At 35.5% G+C, this 26,128-nt stretch overlaps 1 protein-coding gene across 6 annotated transcripts in view; it reads left to right on the top strand.

Annotated features, from left to right (window-relative positions):
* LOC117335486 (hemicentin-1-like) overlaps positions 1-26,128 on the top strand; it is a 98,083-nt gene that overhangs the window by 24,393 nt on the left and 47,562 nt on the right. For 3 of the 6 annotated variants that reach the window (XM_033895515.1, XM_033895512.1, XM_033895518.1), the window contains 15 exons: positions 33-335; positions 1,643-1,945; positions 2,519-2,821; positions 6,815-7,117; positions 7,691-7,993; positions 8,907-9,209; positions 9,778-10,080; positions 13,999-14,301; positions 14,910-15,212; positions 17,234-17,536; positions 18,813-19,115; positions 21,742-22,041; positions 23,364-23,669; positions 24,759-25,061; positions 25,615-25,917. In XM_033895515.1, the coding sequence (XP_033751406.1) occupies positions 33-335; positions 1,643-1,945; positions 2,519-2,821; positions 6,815-7,117; positions 7,691-7,993; positions 8,907-9,209; positions 9,778-10,080; positions 13,999-14,301; positions 14,910-15,212; positions 17,234-17,536; positions 18,813-19,115; positions 21,742-22,041; positions 23,364-23,669; positions 24,759-25,061; positions 25,615-25,917 (4,545 nt within the window). The remainder of the gene's footprint in view (positions 1-32; positions 336-1,642; positions 1,946-2,518; positions 2,822-6,814; positions 7,118-7,690; positions 7,994-8,906; positions 9,210-9,777; positions 10,081-13,998; positions 14,302-14,909; positions 15,213-17,233; positions 17,537-18,812; positions 19,116-21,741; positions 22,042-23,363; positions 23,670-24,758; positions 25,062-25,614; positions 25,918-26,128) is intronic. The other 3 variants (XM_033895517.1, XM_033895516.1, XM_033895514.1) reach the window with 2 other exon arrangements.

The following is a 26,128-nucleotide window of genomic DNA, read 5'->3' as shown; positions in this document are numbered from 1 at the left end:
GTCATAATACTTTGATGATTTTCTATTTTAAGCTGCTCCTAGCGTGTCTATACCCCAGCAAACCTATGCGACAAACTCTGGTGGATCCATTACTCTTGTCTGCAACGTAAACGCTAACCCATTCCAAACCGGAGTTACCTGGCACAAACTTGTAGGCACCGCTTATCAACAGGTTCAAATCACAACCAACAGTAGATACAGTGGAGGCACTACCACGTCGACGAACCTTGTCATCACCGGTGCCTTGACAACTGACAGTGGAACCTACCAATGTAGAGCCACAAATCAATTCGGGACATCACAGAGTGGGACAACTCAGCTGACTGTCAGTGGAGGTATGCCTACAACGTCTATATTTTATTTAAAAAATAAATAGTTTTTGTTCTAATATAATTATTGAGCATGACTAATGAATATTTACATTCTGTGTGACGGTCTCCCATTACTCCTGTGTTAAACCAGATGGTATTGATCACCGTATAAATGCAGCCCAGATCACATGACGTCACTTCCGTCAGCGTCAAAAAAATGTTTGGCAATGCGTTGCGGGTGAATCAAACCTAGCAAGGATTTCGACTTAGAACAATCGCGTAATTATGACGTCATTTTGGTGCTATGTTGATCATAGTCACGCCAAGGCTTTGTATTACACATCAATTTGAATGCAAACCAAGCACTACAATGAAATCGATTTCACATGTGCCGTTCTTTCAATTGAACAAACAGGGGAATATCTGAACTTAAATCCCAGATTTAGCAAAGAGAAAGTGAAGTTTAACGTATCTAATGTAAATATAACAATTAAACGCTTGTTAGATTATATTTAATGTCAATATCAATGCAATCTGGGTGACAGATAAATATTCATGACGCCCTAACGGGCGTCATTCTATTTATCTGTCACCCAGATTGCATTGATCTTGCCAATAAATACAATCTACCAAGCGTTTAATTGTTAAATAAACTAAGTGTGTATATGTGTTTATCACAACGATAATATATTAAGACCACATCATGATATATTACATGTCGGGTTACTATAATAATAATAATAATATATGTTATGTTACTTCCATACTAATGATATATGTTGTGTTACTATCATACTAATGATAGATGTTATGTTAGTACCATACTAATGATAGATGTGTCGAGTTACTACCATACTAATGATAGATGTCATGTTACTACTATACTAATGATACATGTGTCGTGTTACTACCATACTAATGATATATATATTCTTTGACAAGAAAGGGAGAAGTGTGAAAAATAGCTTCATTTTCTCAGTTTTCCTTTCCATTATTGCAAGTTCTTTCATATCACACGGTTCTCATATCCTGGTAAATACTGTAATGTACGTAATTTTGCGGTAATCTTAAAAAAGTGACTTTCGCAATTGAATTATTCCGCCCGTTAATTTCTGTACGTACTGTACCAACACATGATCACGTGCCTTCATGATATCGATTCAGAATTAAAAATAATCAAACAAAATATTAAGGATTGTACCTCATTTTGACTTCGTATTTAAGTATAAAGCATGAATTTGTATGTGGTATATAAAGTATATTTTTCCATTTTTAAGATATACTTATTTTACTTCTTCATCAACTTTAATTAAATATGTATTCTTTTTAAGTCGTTCCGAGCGTGTCTATCCCTCAGCAAACCTATGCGACAAACTCTGGAGGGTCCATTACTCTTGTCTGTAACGTAAACGCAGATCCATTCCAAACCGGAATTGCCTGGCAGATACTTGTAGGCACCGTATATCAACAGGTTCAAATCACAACCAACAGTAGATATAGTGGAGGAACTACCACCTCGACAAACTTTGTCATCACAAACGCCCAAACCAGTGACAGTGGAACCTACAGATGTACAGCGACAAATTCGATTGGTACTGCACAGAGCGGGACTACCCAGCTTACAGTCAGTGGTAGTAAGTAGAGACACTGGGATTATCTTTAAACAAATCGACGAGGTATTTGTTTTAGTAAGTCAATGTTCAATAAACAATTTTGCCAAATAATGATATTCTGTTCCAGAAGGTGGAGCAACTGCAGATTCATTGACGACATCTGCCACATAACTATACACCATGACGTGTAATGTAGTATGTTAGGACGGGTAATCTTGATGACGTATTATAAAATGTGATGACGCAATTTAAAGTGTGATGACGTATTGTAAATTTTGATGACGTATTTTACAGTGTGATGAAGTATTGTTATGTGTGATGATGTACTGTAGAGTGTGATGGCGTATTGTAAAGTGCGATGACGAATTGTAAAGTGTGATGACGTATTGTAAATTTTGATGACGTATTTTACAGTGTGATGCCGTATTGTTATGTGTGATGATGTACTGTAGAGTGTGATTTATGTGTTATAATGTGTGATGACGTAGTTTTAGGATGATGAATTTTTCCGACGGGTTGGAGCAAATGTAGATTTACATCAGGGTTAAACGACACAAAAGACGTCATAATACTTTGATGATTTTCTATTTTAAGCTGCTCCTAGCGTGTCTATACCCCAGCAAACCTATGCGACAAACTCTGGTGGATCCATTACTCTTGTCTGCAACGTAAACGCTAACCCATTCCAAACCGGAGTTACCTGGCACAAACTTGTAGGCACCGCTTATCAACAGGTTCAAATCACAACCAACAGTAGATACAGTGGAGGCACTACCACGTCGACGAACCTTGTCATCACCGGTGCCTTGACAACTGACAGTGGAACCTACCAATGTAGAGCCACAAATCAATTCGGGACATCACAGAGTGGGACAACTCAGCTGACTGTCAGTGGAGGTATGCCTACAACGTCTATATTTTATTTAAAAAATGAATAGTTTTTGTTCTAATATAATTATTGAGCATGACTAATGAATATTTACATTCTGTGTGACGGTCTCCCATTACTCCTTTGTTAAACCAGATGGTATTGATCACCGTATAAATGCAGCCCAGATCACATGACGTCACTTCCGTCAGCGTCAAAAAAATGTTTGGCAATGCGTTGCGGGTGAATCAAACCTAGCAAGGATTTCGACTTAGAACAATCGCGTAATTATGACGTCATTTTGGTGCTATGTTGATCATAGTCACGCCAAGGCTTTGTATTACACATCAATTTGAATGCAAACCAAGCACTACAATGAAATCGATTTCACATGTGCCGTTCTTTCAATTGAACAAACAGGGGAATATCTGAACTTAAATTCCAGATTTAGCAAAGAGAAAGTGAAGTTTAACGTATCTAATGTAAATATAACAATTAAACGCTTCTTAGATTATATTTATTGTCAATATCAATGCAATCTGGGTGACAGATAAATATTCATAACGCCCTAACGGGCGTCATTCTATTTATCTGTCACCCAGATTGCATTGATCTTGCCAATAAATACAATCTACCAAGCGTTTAATTGTTAAATAAACTAAGTGTGTATATGTGTTTATCACAACGATAATATATTAAGACCACATCATGATATATTACATGTCGGGTTACTATAATAATAATAATAAATATATGTTATGTTACTACCATACTAATGATATATGTTGTGTTACTATCATACTAATGATAAATATCGTGTTACTACCATACTAATGATAGATGTGTCGTGTTACTACCATACTAATAATAGATGTCGTGTTACTACCATACTAATGATAAATATCGTGTTACTATCATACTAATGATAGATGTGTCGTGTTACTACCATACTAATGGTAGATGTGTCGAGTTACTACCATACTAATGATAGATGTGTCGTGTTACTACCATACTAATGATACATGTCGTGAAAAAATCATACTAATAAAATATGGGTCGTGTTACTACCAAACTAATGATAGATGTCGTGTTACTACCATACTAATGATAGATGTCGTGTTACTATCATACTAATGATAAATGTTATGTTAATACCATACTAATGATCAATGTTATGTTACTACAATACTAATGATATATGTTATGTTACTATTATACTCATGATAGATGTGTCGTGTTACTACCATACTAATGATAGATGTGTCGAGTTACTACCATACTAATGATAGATGTGGCGTGTTACTAACATTCTAATGATAGATGTGTCGAGTTACTACCATACTAATTATCTATGTCATGTTACTACCATACTAATGATAGATGTGTCGTGTTACTACCATACTAATGATAGATGTGTCGTGTTACTTACATCCTAATGATTGTTGTGTCGTGTTACTACTGTCGTGTTACTTACATCCTAATGATTGATGTGTCGTGTTACTACCATACTAATGATAAATGTGTCGTGTTACTATCATACTAAAGATAGATGTGTCGTGTTACTACCATACTAATGATAGATGTGTATAGTTACTACCATACTAATAATAGATGTGTCGTGTTACTACCATCCTAATGATTGATGTGTCATGTTTCTACCATACTGATGATAGATGTGTCGTGTTACTACCATACTAATGATAGATGTGTCGTGTTACTACCATCCTAATGATTGATGTGTCGTGTTACTACCATCCTAATGATTGATGTGTCGTGTTACTACCATACTAATGATAAATGTGTCGTGTTACTACCATACTAATGATAGATGTGTCGTGTTACTACCATACTAATGATAAATGTGTCGTGTTACTAACATCCTAATGATTGATGTGTCGTGTTACTACCATACTAATGATAAATGTGTCGTGTTACTACCATACTAATGATAGATGTGTCGTGTTACTACCATACTAATGATAGATGTGTCGAGTTACTACCATACTAATGATAGATGTGTCGTGTTACTACCATACTAATGATAGATGTGTCGTGTTACTACCATACTAATGATAGATGTGTCGAGTTACTACCATACTAATGATCTATGTCATGTTACTACCATACTAATGATAGATGTGTCGTGTTACTACCATACTAATGATAGATGTGTCGTGTTACTACAATCCTAATGATTGATGTGTCGTGTAACTACAATACTAATGATAAATGTGTCGTGTTACTAGAATACTAAGGATAGATGTGTCGTGTTACTACCATCCTAATGATAGATGTGTCGTGTTACTACCATACTAATGATAGATGTGTCGTGTTACTACCATCCTAATGATAGATGTGTCGTGTTACTACCATACTAATGATAGATGTCGTGTTACTACCATCCTAATGATATATGTGTCGTGTTACTACCATACTAATGATAGATGTGTGGTGTTACTACCATCCTAATGATAGATGTGTCGTGTTACTACTGTCGTGTTACTACCATACTAATGATAGATGTGTCGTGTTACTACCATTCTAATGATAGATGTGTCATGATACTACCATACTAATGATATATGTGTCATGTTACTACCATACTAAGGATAGATGTGTCGTGTTACTACCATACTAATGATAGATGTGTCGTGTTACTACCATCCTAATGATAGATGTGTCGTGTTACTACCATCCTAATGATATATGTGTCCTGTTACTACCATCCTAATGATAGATTTGTCGTGTCACTACCATCCTAATGATAGATGTGTCGTGTTACTACCATACTAATGATAAATGTGTCGTGTTACTACCATCCTAATGATAGATGTGTCGTGTTACTACCATACTAATGATAGATGTCGTGTTACTACCATCCTAATGATACATGTGTCGTGTTACTACCATACTAATGATAGATGTGTGGTGTTACTACCATCCTAATGATTGATGTGTCGTGTTACTACTGTCGTGTTACTACCATACTAATGATAGATGTGTCGTGTTACTACCATACTAATGATAGATGTGTCATGTTACTACCATACTAATGATATATGTGTCATGTTACTACCATACTAAGGATAGATGTGTCGTGTTACTACCATACTAATGATAGATGAGTCGTGTTACTACCATCCTAATGATAGATGTGTCGTGTTACTACCATCCTAATGATAGATGTGTCGTGTTACTACCATACTAATGATAGATGTGTCGTGTTACTACCATCCTAATGATAGATGTGTCGTGTTACTACCATACTAATGATAGATGTGTCGTGTTACTACCATCCTAATGATAGATGTGTCGTGTTACTACTATCCTAATGATAGATGTGTCGTGTTACTACCATACTAATGATAGATGTGTCGTGTTACTACCATTCTAATGATAGATGTGTCGTGTTACTACCATCCTAATGATAGATGTGTCGTGTTACTACCATACTAATGATAGATGTGTCGTGTTACTATCATACTAATGATAGATGTGTCGTGTTACTACCATACTAATGATACATGTGTTGTGTTACTACTATCCTAGTGATAGATGTGTCGTGTTACTACCATCCTAATGATATATGTCATGTTACTACCATACTAAGGATATATATTGTTTTACAAGAAAGGGAGAACTGTGAAAAAAAGCTTCATTTTCTCAGTTTTCCTTTCCATTATTGCAAGTTCTTTCATATCACACGGTTCTCATATCCTGGTAAATACTGTAATGTACGTAATTTTGCGGTAATCTTAAAAAAGTGACTTTCGCAATTGAATTATTCCGCCCGTTAATTTCTGTACGTACTGTACCAACACATATGATCAAGTGCCTTCATGATAACGATTCAGAATTAAAAATAATCAAACAAAATATTAAGGATTGTACCTCATTTTGACTTCGTATTTAAGTATAAAGCATGAATTTGTATGTGGTATATAAAGTATATTTTTCCGATTTTTAAGATATACTTATTTTACTTCTTCATCAACTTTAATTAAATATGTATTCTTTTTAAGTCGTTCCGAGCGTGTCTATCCCTCAGCAAACCTATGCGACAAACTCTGGAGGGTCCATTACTCTTGTCTGTAACGTAAACGCAGATCCATTCCAAACCGGAATTGCCTGGCAGATACTTGTAGGCACCGTATATCAACAGGTTCAAATCACAACCAACAGTAGATATAGTGGAGGAACTACCAGCTCGACAAACTTTGTCATCACAAACGCCCAAACCAGTGACAGTGGAACCTACAGATGTACAGCGACAAATTCGATTGGCACTGCACAGAGCGGGACTACCCAGCTTACAGTCAGTGGTAGTAAGTAGAGACACTGGGATTATCTTTAAACAAATCGACGAGGTATTTGTTTTAGTAAGTCAATGTTCAATAAACAATTTTGCCAAATAATGATATTCTGTTCCAGAAGGTGGAGCAACTACAGATTCATTGACGACATCTGCCACATAACTATACACCATGACGTGTAATGTGGTATGTTAGGACGGGTAATCTTGATGACGTCTTATAAAATGTGATGACGCAATTTAAAGTGTTATGACGTATTGTAAATTTTGATGACGTATTTTACAGCGTGATGAAGTATTGTTATGTGTGATGATGTACTGTAGAGTGTGATGGCGTATTGTAAAGTGCGATGACGAATTGTAAAGTGTGATGACGTATTGTAAATTTTGATGACGTATTTTACAGTGTGATGACGTATTGTTATGTGTGATGATGTACTGTAGAGTGTGATTTATGTGTTATAACGTGTGATGACGTAGTTTTAGGATGATGAATTTTTCCGATGGTTTAGAGCAAATGTAGATTTACATTAGGGTTAAACGACACAAAAGACGTCATAATACTTTGATGATTTTCTATTTTAAGCTGCTCCTAGCGTGTCTATACCCCAGCAAACCTATGCGACAAACTCTGGTGGATCCATTACTCTTGTCTGCAACGTAAACGCTAACCCATTCCAAACCGGAGTTACCTGGCACAAACTTGTAGGCACCGCTTATCAACAGGTTCAAATCACAACCAACAGTAGATACAGTGGAGGCACTACCACGTCGACGAACCTTGTCATCACCGGTGCCTTGACAACTGACAGTGGAACCTACCAATGTAGAGCCACAAATCAATTCGGGACATCACAGAGTGGGACAACTCAGCTGACTGTCAGTGGAGGTATGCCTACAACGTCGATATTTTATTTAAAAAATGAATAGTTTTTGTTCTAATATAATTATTGAGCATGACTAATGAATAAACTAAGTGCGTATATGTGTTTATCACAACGATAATATATTAAGACCACATCATGATATATTACATGTCGGGTTACTATAATAATAATAATAATATATGTTATGTTACTACCATACTAATGATAGATGTCGTGTTACTATCATACTAATGATAGATATGTCATGTTACTACCAAACTAATGATAGATGTGTCGTGTTACTACCATACTAATGATAGACGTGTCGTGTTACTACCATCCTAATGATAGATGTCGTGTTACTACCATACTAATGATAGATGTGTCATGTTACTACCATACTAATGAAACATGTTATGTTACTACCATACTAATGATAGATGTGTCATGTTACTACCATACTAATGAAACATGTTATGTTACTACCATACTAATGATAGAGGTGTCGTGTTACTACCATACTAAGGATATATATTGTTTTACAAGAAAGGGAGAACTGTGAAAAATAGCTTCATTTTCTCAGTTTTCCTTTCCATCATTGCAAGTTCTTTCATATCACACGGTTCTCATATCCTGGTAAATACTGTAATGTACGTAATTTTGCGGTAATTTTAAAAAAGTGACTTTCGCAATTGAATTATTCCGCCCGTTAATTTCTGTACGTACTGTACCAACACATGATCACGTGCCTTCATGATATCAATTCAGAATTAAAAATAATCAAACAAAATATTAAGGATTGTACCTCATTTTGACTTCGTATTTAAGTATAAAGCATTAATTTGTATGTGGTATATAAAGTATATTTTTCCGATTTTTAAGATATGCTTATTTTACTTCTTCATCAACTTTAATTAAATATGTATTCTTTTTAAGTCGTTCCGAGCGTGTCTATCCCTCAGCAAACCTATGCGACAAACTCTGGAGGGTCCATTACTCTTGTCTGTAACGTAAACGCAGATCCATTCCAAACCGGAATTGCCTGGCAGATACTTGTAGGCACCGTGTATCAACAGGTTCAAATCACAACCACCAGTAGATATAGTGGAGGAACTACCAGCTCGACAAACTTTGTCATCACAAACGCCCAAACCAGTGACAGTGGAACCTACAGATGTACAGCGACAAATTCGATTGGCACTGCACAGAGCGGGACTACCCAGCTTACAGTCAGTGGTAGTAAGTAGAGACACTGGGATTATCTTTAAACAAATCGACGAGGTATTTGTTTTAGTAAGTCAATGTTCAATAAACAATTTTGCCAAATAATGATATTCTGTTCCAGAAGGTGGAGCAACTGCAGATTCATTGACGACATCTGCCACATAACTATACACCATGCCGTGTAATGTAGTATGTTAGGACGGGTAATCTTGATGACGTCTTATAAAATGTGATGACGCAATTTAAAGCGTGATGACGTATTGTAAATTTTGATGACGTATTTTACAGTGTGCTGAAGTATTGTTATGTGTGATGATGTACTGTAGAGTGTGATAGCGTATTGTAAATGTGATGACGTATCATAAAGTGTGATGACGTATTATAAAATGTGATGACTTATTACAAAGTGTGATGACGTATTATAAAGTGTGATGAAGTATTGTAAAGTGTGATTTATGTGTTATAAGTGTGATGACGTAGTTTTAGGATGATGAATTTCTCCGGCGGTTTGGAGCAAATAATGATTTACATCAGGGTTAAACGACACTAAAGACGTCATAATACTTTGATTTTCTATTTTAAGCTGCTCCTAGCGTGTCTATACCCCAGCAAACCTATGCGACAAACTCTGGTGGATCCATTACTCTTGTCTGCAACGTAAACGCTAACCCATTCCAAACCGGAGTTACCTGGCACAAACTTGTAGGCACCGCTTATCAACAGGTTCAAATCACAACCAACAGTAGATACAGTGGAGGCACTACCACGTCGACGAACCTTGTCATCACCGGTGCCTTGACAACTGACAGTGGAACCTACCAATGTAGAGCCACAAATCAATTCGGGACATCACAGAGTGGGACAACTCAGCTGACTGTCAGTGGAGGTATGCCTACAACGTCGTGATTTTATTTAAAAATGAATAGTTTTTGTTCTAATGTAATTATTGAGCATGACTAATGAATAAACTAAGTGTGTATATGTGTTTATCACAACGATAATATATTAAGAACACATCATGATATATTACATGTCGAGTTACTATAATTAAATAAGTATTTATATAATAATCCGAATTTTTATGTTAATGACCGTAGCGACTAAACCACAACTGTTCTGAATACATAATGACAAAATTAGATGATCAGACCACACTGGGACATTGTACGATGTTTACTTGCCGAAATATACGCATTTTAATTCCAATCCAAACCGCCTCACAGCTTCGGGTCGCCATCTTTGCTCAAATCAAAACATCTGTGCGTTTGAAAGAGTCAGTACTGCAAAGCTTCTAAATGATCTTGTGATACAAATTTTAAGATTATAATAGAAACGAGATATGGATTTTAAAATAATTTGATTTAAATTACTTATGCTTTAGGTTAGCAAATAGTAGCAATTATTTACAATGAACTTTAACGTTCTACTCAATACTGATCACGATGCTTTTATTTAGACGTTTTCTATTGATTTCGCTTCATTCCATTTAAAGAATTGTTTTAGATTTCCCAGTAATTTCGCGGGAAATGAATTTGATGACGTAGGAAGCCGACATGCTATAGGATCAGGCATCTATAGTCGATAAGTGGAGGTTTGGAGTGGATAACACTTCGGTCCATTAGCTGTATGACATTTCGTGGCGTCGGTTATTAGAACGTGACCCAGAAAACACAACGATAATAAAAACAGAAGACCATTGTACATTACCGGATTATTTTCGCAATTTTTGAGACACCATTGTGCGGAATTACAATGGAAAGTAACACTGTTTTAATTTATAGCTATCGTATCGTAACCTATATGTAGTTGGGCAAGACCTACATGTACTTTCGTTTTACAGTTTACGGATATGGTCATATAAATAATTCATCTTCTCAACCATAGTCGAATTACTTCACTGGATAGTTCTATCAAGTATATTTGTTCTTCTTATGTACAGGGTGCATCTTTGTTTAAAATAGGTGTGATCTGGCTACTCTCAGCAGACCCTGACCCCGGGGTCACGTTACTATCGTATTCCTTTGTAAACACTTCATAATAAATGTATCCACGACTGATTCGTTTGGATTACTACAACTTTCTACCTTCTGGAAGAGACGTGTATATGATATACTATATTTCCGTGGATGGATACTTCAGCATTTTAAATACTTTAATATATAAATACTTATAACCGGTAAACTTGTAATTAAATAAGTATTTATATAATAATCCGAATTTTTATGTTAATGACGGCATCGACTAAACAACAACTGTTCTGAATACATGATGACAAAATTAGATGATCTGACCACACGGGAACCTTGTACGATGTTTACTTGCCGAAATATACGCAATTTAATTCCAATCCAAACCGCCACACAGCTTCAGGTCGCCATCTTTGCTCAAATCAAAGCATCTGGGCGTTTGAAAGAGTCAGTACTGCAAAGCTTCTAAACGATCTTGTGATAAAAATTTTAAGATTAAAATAGAAACGAAATGTGAATTTTAGAATAATTTGATTTCAATTTTACTTATGCTTTAGGCTAGCGAATCGTAGCAATTATTTACGATTAAACTTTAATGTTGCACTAAATACTGATCACAATATTTTTATTTAGACATTTTTTTATTCCTTCCATTTCATTTCATTTTCAAGTGTTGATTTAGATTTCCCAATAAATTCGCGGGAAATGAATTTGATGACGTACCGGAAGTTCACATATGCTATTAGAACGTGACCCGGAAAACATGCATAAGGATAATAAAAACAGAAGATCATTGAACATCATACCGGATTATTTTCGCATTTTTTGAGACACCAATGTGCTAAAATACAACCGAAGGTAACACTGATTTCGATCATAGCTATCGTATCAAGTAAACCGAACAGTTATTGCGAAAATAACAGCATTTGCTTCACCTGGCTAGACCTACTTTCGTTTTACAGTTTACAGATATGGTCGCATAAATAATTCATCTCCTCAACCATAGTCGATCTAATTGCTTATCCGCAGGATTTTTCAATTAAGAATATTTGTACTTCTCATGTACAGTGCATCTTTGTTTAAAATTGACTGGTGTAGGTCTGATCTGACTCCCTCATCAGACCCTGACCACAGGGTCACGTTATTATCGTATCCTTTTGTAAACACCTCATACTAAATGTATCAACGGCAGAATCGTCTGGATTACTTCAATTTTTACCTTTTAAATACTTTAATATATAAATACTTATTACCAGTTAGCGTGTAATAATAATAATAATAATAATATATGTTATGTTACTACCATACTAATGATAGATGTTGTGTTACTATCATACTAATGATAGATGTGGTGCTACTACCATACAAATGATAGATGTGTCGTGTTACTATCATACTAATGATAGATGTGTCGTGTTACTATCATACTAATGGTAGATGTGTCGTGTTACTATCATACTAATGGTAGATGTGTCGTGTTACTACCATACTAATGATTGATGTGTCGTGTTACTACCATACTAATGATAGATGTGTCATGTTACTACCATACTAATGATAGATGTCGTGTTACTACCATACTAATGATATAAATTGTGTAATAAGAAAGGAAGAACTTTGAAAAAAAACTTCATTTTCCCAGTTTTACTTTCCATTATTGCAAGTTCTTTCATATCATACGGTTCTCATTTCCTGGTAAATACTGTAATGTACATAAGTATTGCTGTAATCCTAATAAAGTGACTTTTGCAATCGAATTATTCCGTCCGGTAATTTCTGCACGTACTGTACCAACACATGATCACGTGACCTCATGCTGTCAATTTATGATTTAAAATAATCACTCAAAATATCGAGGATTGCACCTCATTTTGACTTCGTATACGGTAGTATATGCCCGCAGTTGGCAAAGAACATTGCCCACGGATAGCGCGTTAGCGCTCAATAGGATATGTTTGTTGCCAAGTGCAGGAACACCTAGATAAAATGAGGTACACTTCTTATATTTAGATATCGTTTAAATACAGTAGGAAGAAAATAAGATTCAAGATGTGTTGCGACTACGGCAGCCGTTGTTGCTACGATAATATCATTCCAGTTAATCTACACAAATACACCAATATTGTTAACAAAATTAAAGGAAACAACTCAACATTTTTGTTTAATACCTTTTACGTTTTCAATTAATTAATTAATATTCACAATCACCAATTTCTGTCTCAGATTAATTATGATTGTCAAGCACAGTGTGTATTGTCACAGATTTAGTATTGACGCGGTCAAATGTTCTCTTCGAACTGTACGCTTCAGCCATTTGTTGTTAGCTTACCTCGTGGAGTAGTTAAATATGCACTAATTTCGCAATATTGAGTTTAGTTTTTTTGACAAGATACTCTCTTGACGCCAGCTTTTATAACAGGGGGAAACGCTAAAATTGCGTTGATCAGTCCTTTCAAAATGGTGCTGTCCTGTTGACGTTCCGGTAACGTCACAAATAGACGACGTCATAATTATGGTACCGATTTCCGCGCTTACATCCGCTGAGCGTTTTTTTTCACTGCGTAAACGCTAATTTATTCACAGCCAGAGTTTACTATGCTAAAAAGGGAAGAGGTGTAAATATCAGGATATAAACTACATTATCATAATTTCCGGTGATAGATACGAAAACTTACACTACTTTGTTGATATGAGGTTTGGTTTACATTATTTGGCTATTTTAAGTATAAAGCATGCATTTGTATATGGCACATATAGATTTTTTTTTCTTTTTTAAGATATGCTTATTTTACTTTTTCATCAACTTTAATTAAATATGTATTTTTTTTCATTTTAAGTCGTTCCGAGCGTGTCTATCCCTCAGCAAACCTATGCGACAAACTCTGGAGGGTCCATAACTCTTGTCTGTAACGTAAACGCAGATCCATTCCAAACCGGAGTCACATGGCAGAAACTTGTAGGCACCGTTTATCAACAGGTTCAAATCACAACCAACAGTAGATATAGTGGAGGAACTGCCAGCTCGACAAACTTTGCCATCACAAACGCCCAAACCAGTGACAGTGGAACCTACAGATGTACAGCGACAAATTCGATTGGCACTGCACAGAGCGGGACTACCCAGCTTACAGTCAGTGGTAGTAAGTAGAGACACTGGGATAATCTTTAAACAAATCGATGAGGATTTTATTTTAGTAAGTCAATGCTCAATAAACAATTTTGCCAAATAATGATATTCTATTATTTGGATATGAACAAATTCTGTATATATTTCATAGTTACAGGGTTTTTATAGAGTAACAATAATTCGATATACAATGAAAATTATTTCCTGTTTGAATTCTCTGCTCAAAATCGGTTTCGCCATTATTTATGAACCATGACATGACACAAATCAAAATTGAGATACAATCAAAACCATACACGACCAGGTGTTCCAGAAGGTAGAGCAACTACAGACTGATTGACGACATCTGCCATATAACTATACACCATGACGTGTAATGTGCTATGTTAGGAGGGTAATCTTGATGACGTATTATAAAATGTGATGACGTATTATAAAGTGTGATGACGTATTATAAAATGTGATGACGTATTATAAAGTGTGATGACGGGTTATAAAGTGTGATGACGTGGTTTCCAGGATGATGATTTTTCCCCACGGTATTAGGAGCAAATGTTGATTTACCTCAGGATTAATTGACACTAAAAACGTCACAATACTTTGATGATTTTCTATTTAAAGGTGCTCCGAGCGTGTCTATCCCCCAGCAAACCTATGCGACAAACTCTGGAGGGTCCATTACTCTTGTCTGTAACGTAAACGCAGATCCTTTCCAAACTGGCGTTACCTGGCACAAACTTGTAGGCACCGCTTATCAACAGGTTCAAATCACAACCAACAGTAGATACAGTGGAGGCACAACCACGTCGACGAACCTTGTCATCACCGGTGCCTTGACAACTGACAGTGGAACCTACCAATGTAGAGCCACAAATCAATTCGGGACATCACAGAGTGGGACAACTCAGCTGACTGTCAGTGGAGGTATGCCTACAACGTCGATATTTTATTTAAAAATGAATAGTTTTTGTTCTAATATAATTATTGAGCATGACTAATGAATAAACTAAGTGTGTATATGTGTTTATCACAACGATAATATATTAAGACCACATCATGATATATTACATGTCGGGTTACTATAATAATTATGATATATGTTTTGTTACTACCATTCTATGGATATTGTGTTACTACGAAACTAATGATAGATGTCGTGTTACTACCATACTAATGATAAATATTATGTTACTACCATACTAATGATATATGTCGTGTTAATACCATACTAATGATATATGTCGTGTTACTACCATACTAAATATAGATGTGTCGTGTTACTACCATACTAATGATAGATGTGTCGTGTTGCTACTATACTAATGATTGATGTGTCGTGTTACTACCATACTAATGATAGATGTGTCATGTAACTGCCATACTAAATATTGATGTGTCGTGTTACTACCATACTAATGATAGATGTCATGTTACTACCATTCTAAAAATAGATGTGTCATGTTACTACCATACTATTGATAGATGTGTCGTGCTACTGCCATACTAAATATTGATGTGTCGTGTTACTACCATACTAATGATAGATGTGTCGTGTTTCTACCATACTAATGATAAATGTGTCGTGTTACTACCATACTAATGATAGATGTGTCCTGTTACTACCATACTAATGATAGATGTGTCGTGCTACTGCCATACTAAATATTGATGTGTCGTATTACTACCATACTAATGATTGATGTGTCGTGTTACTACCATACTAATGACAGATGTGGCGTGTTACTACCATACTAAATATAGATGTGTCGTGTTACTACTATACTAATGATTGATGTGTCGTGTTACTACCATACTAAATATTGATGTGTCGTGTTACTACCATACTAAATATTGATGTGTCGTGTTACTACCATACTAATGATAGATATGTCGTGTTACTACAATACTAATTATAAATGTGTCGTGCTACTACCATACTAGTGATATATGTCGTGTTACTACCATACTAATGATATATATTGTTTAACAAGAAAGGAAGAACTATGAAAAAAAGCTTCATTTTCCCAGTTTTACTTTCCATTATTGCAAGTTCTTTCATATCATACGGTTCTCATTTCCTGGTAAATACTGTATTGTACATAATTTTTGCGGTAATCTTAATAAAGTGACTTTTGCAATCGAATTATTCCGTCCGGTAATTTCTGCACGTACTGTACCAACACATGATCACGTGACCTCATGATATCAATTGAGGATTTAAAATAATCACACAAAATATTGAGGATTGTACCTCATTTGACTTCGTATACGGTAGTATATGCCCGCAGTTTGCAACGAACATTTCCTATGGGTAGCGCGTTAGCGCTCCATAGGATATGTTTGTTGCCAACTGCAGGAACACGTAGTCAAAATGAGGTACACTTCTTATATTTACACAAATCAAACAAATCGTTTAGATAAAGTAGGGGGGAAAAAAAATGAAAATTCAAGATGTGTTGCGACGTTGGTAACTACGGCAGCCGTTGTTGTTAAGATAATATCATTCCGGTGAATCTACGTAAATACAGCAGTATTTTTAACAAAATTAAAAGAAACAACTCAACATTTTTGTTTAATACCTTTTACGTTTTTAATTAATTGATAAATATTCACAATCACCAATTTCTGTCTCTGTTTCTGTGCTTACATCCGCTGAGCGTTTTTTTTTTCACTGCGTAAACGCTAATTTATTCACAGCCAGAGTTTACTATGCTAAATAGGGAAGAGGTGTAAATATCAGGATATAAACTACATTATCATAATTTCCGGTGATAGATACGAAAACTTACACTACTTTGTTGATATGAGGTTTGGTTTACATTATTTGGCTATTTTAAGTATAAAGCATGATATTGTATATGGCATATATAGCATTTTTTTTCTTTTTTAAGATATGCTTATTTTACTTTTTCATCAACTTTAATTAAATATGTATTCTTTTTAAGTCGTTCCGAGCGTGTCTATCCCTCAGCAAACCTATGCGACAAACTCTGGAGGGTCCATTACTCTTGTCTGTAACGTAAACGCAGATCCATTCCAAACTGGAGTTACCTGGCACAAACTTGTAGGCAGCGTTTATCAACAGGTTCAAATCACAACCAACAGTAGATACAGTGGAGGCACTACCACCTCGACGAACCTTGTCATCACCGGTGCCTTGACAACTGACAGTGGAACCTACCAATGTAGAGCCACAAATCAATTCGGGACTGGACAGAGTGGAACCACCCAGCTTACAGTCAGTGGAAGTAAGTATTAGGTCATAGTGTAGACAGTCAGATTCCGTTGTCTTCAACAACTTGCATCTCTCGAAAAAGATACAACACTGGTGATTTACGGTGGAACCGTAATATCTAGATAATGTTGTTTTCAGTTTAAAAAAAGACCGGGTAAGTTATCAAACGAACTTAATTGGAAAATACGTATACCTGCTACTTACTTCTCCTTATTGTCTAATGTCATTGGGTGCGAAATCAAAATGATTTAAGGCTCTGGATGAAAATAACTTAATAATATCAAACGATACAATTATATAGATGTCATATTCTTCAAAAGCAATATGTATACGGTATGTTGATTGATATCGAAAATTAATTTGAGCCATGACCTTTGCTGATTTCTACATTTCCCTTCAGTATTCATATCATATTGCTGTCATTTGTTGACCTATATTTTGACCTTTGGTTTATATATATATATAGAATAATATAACACGTTGTCCCGGAAGTATAAGCGTCTTCTGCTTTATCCCCGACACCCAGTAGGCAAATCAGCATCGAACACGTGTGACGTCAAAATCGAAAATGGAAAATTCCCGATAACCATAACACTTTTCCACGGTCAATAATAAACTGCTCTTTTCGAATCCTTATCTTCTTTTGCATTCGTCAGTTGGCGACATCAGTTGACTTCAAGCATCATTTTGTTATCAGGTAGTAAAATAAGGTCGGTATTGTAAAGCAACAAGACCTTTGGTTAACAATAGGATGACATTTTAAGTTCGTTGTACTGACAGTACAAAACAAAACAATGTGTTTCGGATTCTTAATTGGTATCCGATGTAGTTGCAAGTCATTTATGTCCAGAGCAGGGTTTAAAAAAGGTAAAAACATTTACTTTTTTTTAAATAAAAAAAATCCCATGTTTCGGTAAATTTTAACTTTATTCAGACGGTATGACGATAGGAAAAAATCACAGATGACAATGTTGCAAAATTATCAGTAGAGACTCTGAAGTTCGTGGTCTATACCTGGAAATTGGTTCGTTTCTCCTTTTTTTCTGGTGCTGTTGAAGCTAATGAATAACTTCCGGAGCCAGACACCGAGTCAGAAAATTCCGGACAGACCGGTTATAAAAACTGAACGCGACTCATTTCGACAAGTTAAGATGAGACACGCCAATTGCATTGTTCACCGTCAGAAAAGCACGTCATATTGATAATGCCCGTGACTTTTGGCCTAATTAACATTTTTTTGCCAAAACAACACTTCAGTACCTTTAATATATTTGTTTATTCTCTTAAAGTTCTGCCGAGTGTGTCTATTCCGGAGAGTTCATATTCCGTTACTGCTAGTGGAACAATTCAGCTTGTCTGTAACGTAAACGCTGATCCCATCCAAACGAGCGTTGCTTGGCAGAAACTTGTGAACAGTGTTTTTCAACAAGTTCAGGTGAACAATAACAACAGATACACCGGCGGGACACCAACAACACCATCATTCACCATCACTAACGCCGCACTGAGTGACGGTGGAACGTACAGATGTACGGCAACCAATCAAGTCGGGACCGGGCAAAGCGGGACAACCCAGCTTACAGTCAGTGGAAGTAAGTAGAGACATAGAGTAGATCTACGACATTGGGGAATATTAATAACATTGACAGACATATACAACATTGACATAATTATGTTGTAATATATACAACACCGACAGATATATACAACATCGACATATATATACAACATTGACAGATATATACAGCGTTGACAGATATATACAACATAGACAGATATATACAACACCGACAGATATATACAACAACGACATAATTATATATACAACATTGACAGATATATACAACATTGACAGATATATACAACATTGACAGATATATACAACATTGACAGATATATACAACACCGACAGATATATACAACACCGACAGATATATACAACATTGACAGATATATACAACATTGACAGATATATACAACATTGACAGATATATACAACATTGACAGATACATACAACACCGACAGATATATACAACATTGACAGATATATACAACATTGATATATATATACAACACTGACCTAATTACATATATAACATTGACAGATATATACAACATTGACAGATATATACAACATTGACAGATATATACAACATTGACAGATATATACAACATTGACAGATATATACAACATAGACAGATATATACAGCGTGGACAGATATATACAACATTGACAGATATATACAACATTGACAGATATATACAACATTGACAGATATATACAACACCGACAGATATATACAACATTGACAGATATATACAACATTGACAGATATATACAACACCGACAGATATATACAACATTGACAGATATATACAACATTGACAGATATATACAACATTGACATATATATACAACACTGACCTAATTACATATACATGTATAACATTGACAGATATATACAGCATTGACAGATATATACAACATTGACAGATATATACAACATTGACAGATATATACAACATTGACAGATATATACAGCGTTGACAGATATATTCAGCATTGACAGATATATACAACATTGACAGATATATACAACACCGACAGATATATACAACATTGACAGATACATACAACATTGACAGATATATACAACATTGACAGATATATACAACATTGACAGATATATACAACATAGACAGATATATACAGCGTTGACAGATATATACAACAAGGACATAATTATATATACAACACCGACATATATATACAACATTGACATAATTATGTTGTAATATATACAACACCGACAGATATATACAACACCGACAGATATATACAACATTGACAGATATATACAACATTGACAGATATATACAACATTGACAGATATATACAACATTGACAGATATATATAACATTGACAGATATATACAACATTGACAGATATATACAACATTGACAGATATATACAACACCGACAGATATATACAACACCGACAGATATATACAACACCGACAGATATATACAACATTGACAGATATATATAACATTGACAGATATATACAACATTGACAGATATATATAACATTGACAGATATATATAACATTGACAGATATATACAACATTGACAGATATATACAACATTGACAGATATATACAACACCGACAGATATATACAACATTGACAGATATATACAACATTGACATATATATACAACGCTGACCTAATTACATATACATGTATAACATTGACAGATATATACAACATTGACAGATATATACAACATTGACAGATATATACAACACTGACAGATATATACAACATTGACAGATATATACAACATTGACATATATATACAACACTGACCTAATTACATATACAACATTGACAAATATATACAACATTGACAGATATATACAACATTGACAGATATATACAGCGTTGACAGATATATACAACACCGACAGATATATATAACATTGACAGATATATACAACATTGACAAATATATACAACATTGACAGATATATACAACATTGACAGATATATACAACACTGACAAATATATACAACATTGACAGATATATACAACACCGACAGATATATACAACATTGACAGATATATACAACATTGACAAATATATACAGCGTGGACAGATATATACAACATAGACAGATATATACAACACTGACCTAATTACATATACAACACCGACAGATATATTCAACATAGACAGATATATACAACATTGACAGATATATACAACACCGACAGATATATACAACATTAACAGATATATACAACATTGACAGATACATACAACATTGACAGATATATACAGCGTTGACAGATATATGCAACATTGACAGATATATACAACATTGACAGATATGTAACTATATAATATGTGATGAAAGTTTCCTTTATCTTTTTCGATTTTTGTATATTGTATGTTGGTATAAGAATAATGAGCTGTCTGAAAATAACCACTTTTATTTTGATTATAGGATTTAATAGGAAGCAATGCACGGCGTGGTTGTTTTTTTACTTATCTTATTCAGCTTGTTAGTGGTTTCCCTTTAAAACTAGATATTCATTATCATGTGAATATAGTAGATCCTATGACATTAACTCTCACAAATAGACCTTTGGTTTTGTATCAACAGTTACGACAAACCATGGCAATTGTATTATAATTATGTTTTTAGGCGTACCAAGCGTGTCGATACCACAGCCTAGTTACACTGTTACCCTAGGAGGTAGTGTTACAATTCCATGTAACATAATCGCCAACCCATCAGTTACTTCAGTAAGCTGGCAGAAAATCACTAACAATGTACCTCAGACGGTTGCTATAACGTCACTGGCCAGATACTCCGGTGGATCTACAACCATCCCAGGCCTAACCATTACTGGTGTCTTGACGTCCGACGCGGGCTTTTACAGATGCTCGGCAACCAACACTTTGAATACTGGAACTAGCGGCCAGACACAACTCATAGTTACAAGTAAAAAAAACACCCTGCTTTTACGAAAATACATAGTACGGAAGGATTAAAATTATAAAACTAGAGTTATATCTGACCTACTGGCCATGCATTTTATATTTTACTGTCATTTTACAACGCATTCAGTAAACATGCAGATACTATCAAGTTCAGGTAGACATGTCCGGCTTGGTCTCCATCCTTGTTTCTATTGCAATCTTGATTTTGTCATTATAATGAATTCCGTTACCCATTGAAATGAATTTCTAAATTTGAGACAGATAGTCAATACGCGGAATAAGTTCTGTAATATAGGCAGTATTATTAAATCTGATATCGCAATCAGTCACCGTGGATTTTATATATCAAGCTGATCGATCTCTTGTGATTTTGTAATCAATTGAAAATGATCTACAAACGTTAAAGTGATGTGTTTGAACTAGTGAATTGGTCTGGACCTGTAACAAGATATGTCACTCTTTGAAACACTGTGTGATGATTGTTAACACCGTGTTGGCTCCATTGTGAATGTAACTCGAACTTATTGTTAGTATAGAGAGGTGTTGAATAGACTTTTTTTTGTATGATATGTACACCCATTAACAGCCCTATTCATTTGATCAGTGAAAAAACTAACAAGATTTATTTAATTACCTTTATTGCAATATATTCACATTTCCACTGTGTGTTCTCTATATGAAGGTACTAACAAAATTAGCGTTCATTCCTAGGTGAACAATTAACCTGCCGCGTATGAATACATACAGTACATTGTTGACGGTGCCGCTTTACATACGCGTAGAATGCAGAAGTGTGAATATAAAATCGCGTTTGATTACACATGAAATAATGTTTTATCAAGTTTAAAACGTGTTAATAATTGTAAAATTGAAGACAGCATTTCAATATTTTTCTTTCATGATGATTAAAATAATGAATTTGTGTGGAACTATATTTTGTGTACGAAACAGCTGAAAGATCGATGTAACAGCGTTACAGCGACCTTTCAGCTGTTTCGTCACTACGTGTAACGAACGTAGAATACTGTTTCTTATGATTTTTTTTTTCAAAGATACGGTTGAAAAATAATTTTGAAATGTAAATATAAGAAATAATTGTTATTTTTTGTTGTTCACTGGTGTATGGACGGCACTTTTTGACAGATATTTCAAAATGACGCGCTGACAACAAAAAATAACAATTATTTCTTAAAAGAAGAAGAAAAGCGTATGATTCATTCCTGATTTCTAAGACATATCATTGTCGTATGGAATGTAGCTATTCTCATGTACTTATTCACGTTAACGCCAATCCTCTTACACGGTTATTTTGTTTTTATAAAGGTGCCCCAACAGTGTCTATTCCCTCGCCAACCTACACAGCAACTACTGGTACGGCCGTTACCCTTGTCTGTAACATTATCAACGCCAACCCGACCCAAACAAGCGTCCGCTGGGATAAACTTGTTAGCAACGCTTTTCAGCAAGTTGCGATCACCACCAACAGCAGATATAATGGGGGAACTCCGAGCTCACCGTCTTTAGCTATTACAAACTCCCAACCAGGCGACAGTGGAACTTACAGATGTTCAGCGACTAATACAGTCGGGACGGGGACTAGCGGAACGACCCAGCTTACAGTCAGTGGAAGTAAGTAGAATCCTTAAGGGATATATCTAGAGACAGTGAGCGGTTCGTGGATATTAAACATTATTATCATACACCCAATTAGAAAAGAGATATAACTTATTTTGTCTGTGTGTTCGTCACTGTGTGCATCCGTCCGAGCTTGATTTACCTGAGATAACTCATGAACTTCAGGACACATATAGTTCATTGTTACAACCTAACATCAAGCCAATATGTCCGTCCATCCGTCCAATTCAACACAAACTCATTTTGTCTGTATGTCTGTCCATCAATTTGTCTGCCATCCCAGTTCAACATAAACTCAATTTCTCTGTGTGTCGTTTTATCCATCGGGTCGTCCGAGTTCAATGACTTCGATGACTCAATGCCAAGACAAAAGGGCTTTACTTCAGGTGACCCGAAATAGAAGAAACTGTTTCAGCTTATGTACTTTGGAAAAACCATTGTAATGCTTGCGCCATTATTTTCCCTCTTGATGTCATGCCCTTACCTTGATCATTGTTTCGTTTGTTTTCCTTTCTTAATTTTTGTTGTTATTATTTAACTCTTTTTTTCCGGTATCTTCATTTTTGCCATTATCGTGAATATATTTTAAGGTATCTCGACCGTCTCCATTCCCCAGTCAACTTTTACATTTTATTATTTTACAGTCAGTGGAAGTAATAAAATAAAATAAAGGATTATATTAAACCACTCCACCTCCAAAGAACCTCATAATACCTTCATCGGTCTGCATTTTCGTTTGTTTCCCTTGTTAGAAATTTGTCTAAATAGCAATTTAAGAAACCGAAAAAGGTTTTAATATAGAATTTTATGTAATGTTAATCGATTTTGTGTCTCGCTCCCTTTCCGAAAATGCGAATTTACGTTAAGAAAAATACTTTATCAATGGAAGATTGTTCTTCATTAAGGCCTGATTTCGTGATAGATTTCGAAACGAGCTTTTGTTTTAACTGTTTTCTTCTTTTGTAGTACCTGTGTAGCAACTGTGTTGTTGTGTTGTTGCCGCTTCTTCTTCTTCTTCTTCTTCTTCTTCTTCTATTGCTGCTTCCGCTGTTTCTGCAAGATCATCATTATTTTACTTTCAAGGTTTCCCGTCCGTCTCAATTCCCCAGCAAACTTATACAGCAACTACTGGTGCAGCTGTTACTCTTGTCTGTAACGTAAACGCCAACCCAACCCAAACCAGCGTTAACTGGGAGAAACTTGTTAACAATGCCTATCAGCAAGTTACAATTACCGGCAATAATAGATACAGCGGGGGTACTGCCGGTTCACCATCTTTAGTAATCACAAACTCCGAACCAGGCGACAGTGGAACTTACAAATGTTCAGCGACTAATGCAGTCGGGACTGGAATGAGCGGAACGACCCAGCTTACAGTCAGTGGAAGTAAGAAGTGAACAATCAATTTTCCGTAACAGAGTCGTGTCTTTATTGCGAGTAAAAATTCCGAAATGCGAGTAAAAATGGCTATATCCCGTCACCTGGCGAGTAAAATAGCTCAAAGTCATTGGTCATTTGAGGTCAAATATCACTTTTTTTCGGAATTTTAGCTTGTCCGGGGCATAACTTCTGTGTTATTTTACCTACGTTTAACCAACTAGGTATACTTATGTATTTTAGTTTTTTTAGAATATTTATTCTCCGCAATCTGAAATATTCTTCCTGTTGTTCTGTTGGGAAAACTAGATTAATATATCTATTGAAGTTCTGTCGAAAATAAATGGGAAATAAATAGGTGCACTCCTAGGTTAGGCAGGGGACTTTGTATTGCCGTTGCAATACTACCCATCCTTGTTTTAACTGTTTTCTTCTTTTGCATTTGTGTAGCAACCGTGTTGTTGTTGCTGATCTTTTCTTCTTCTTCTTCTTCTTCTTTTTCTTCTTCTTCTATTGCTGCTTCCGCTGTTGCTCTGAAGATCATCATTATTTTACTTTCAAGGTTTCCCGTCCGTCTCAATTCCCCAGCCAACTTATACAGCAACTACTGGTGCAGCTGTTACCCTTGTCTGTAACGTAAACGCCAACCCAACCCAAACCAGCGTTAACTGGGAGAAACTTGTTAACAATGCCTATCAGCAAGTTGCAATTACCACCAACAGTAGATACGGTGGAGGAACTGCCGGTTCACCATCTTTAGTAATCACCAACTCCCAACCAGGCGACAGTGGAACTTACAAATGTTCAGCGACTAATGCAGTCGGGACTGGAATGAGCGGAACGACCCAGCTTACAGTCAGTGGAAGTAAGAAAATGATATAAAGGATTATATTAAAACACTCCACCTCTAGAGAGGCTGATAGTACCCTTCATCGCTCTGCATTTTCGTTTGCTTCCCTCGTTAGAAATTTCTGTAAATAGCAATTTAAGAAACCGAAAATGCTTTTAATATAGAATTTTATGCAATGTTAATCGATTTTGTGTCTCGCCCCCTTTCCGAAAATGCGAATTTCCGT

This window comes from Pecten maximus, chromosome 10, assembly GCF_902652985.1.
Source record: "Pecten maximus chromosome 10, xPecMax1.1, whole genome shotgun sequence".
Lineage (NCBI taxonomy): Eukaryota > Metazoa > Mollusca > Bivalvia > Pectinida > Pectinidae > Pecten > Pecten maximus.
Note: the sequence above shows the minus strand (reverse complement) of the source record. Positions and strands in the feature narration are given on the sequence as shown.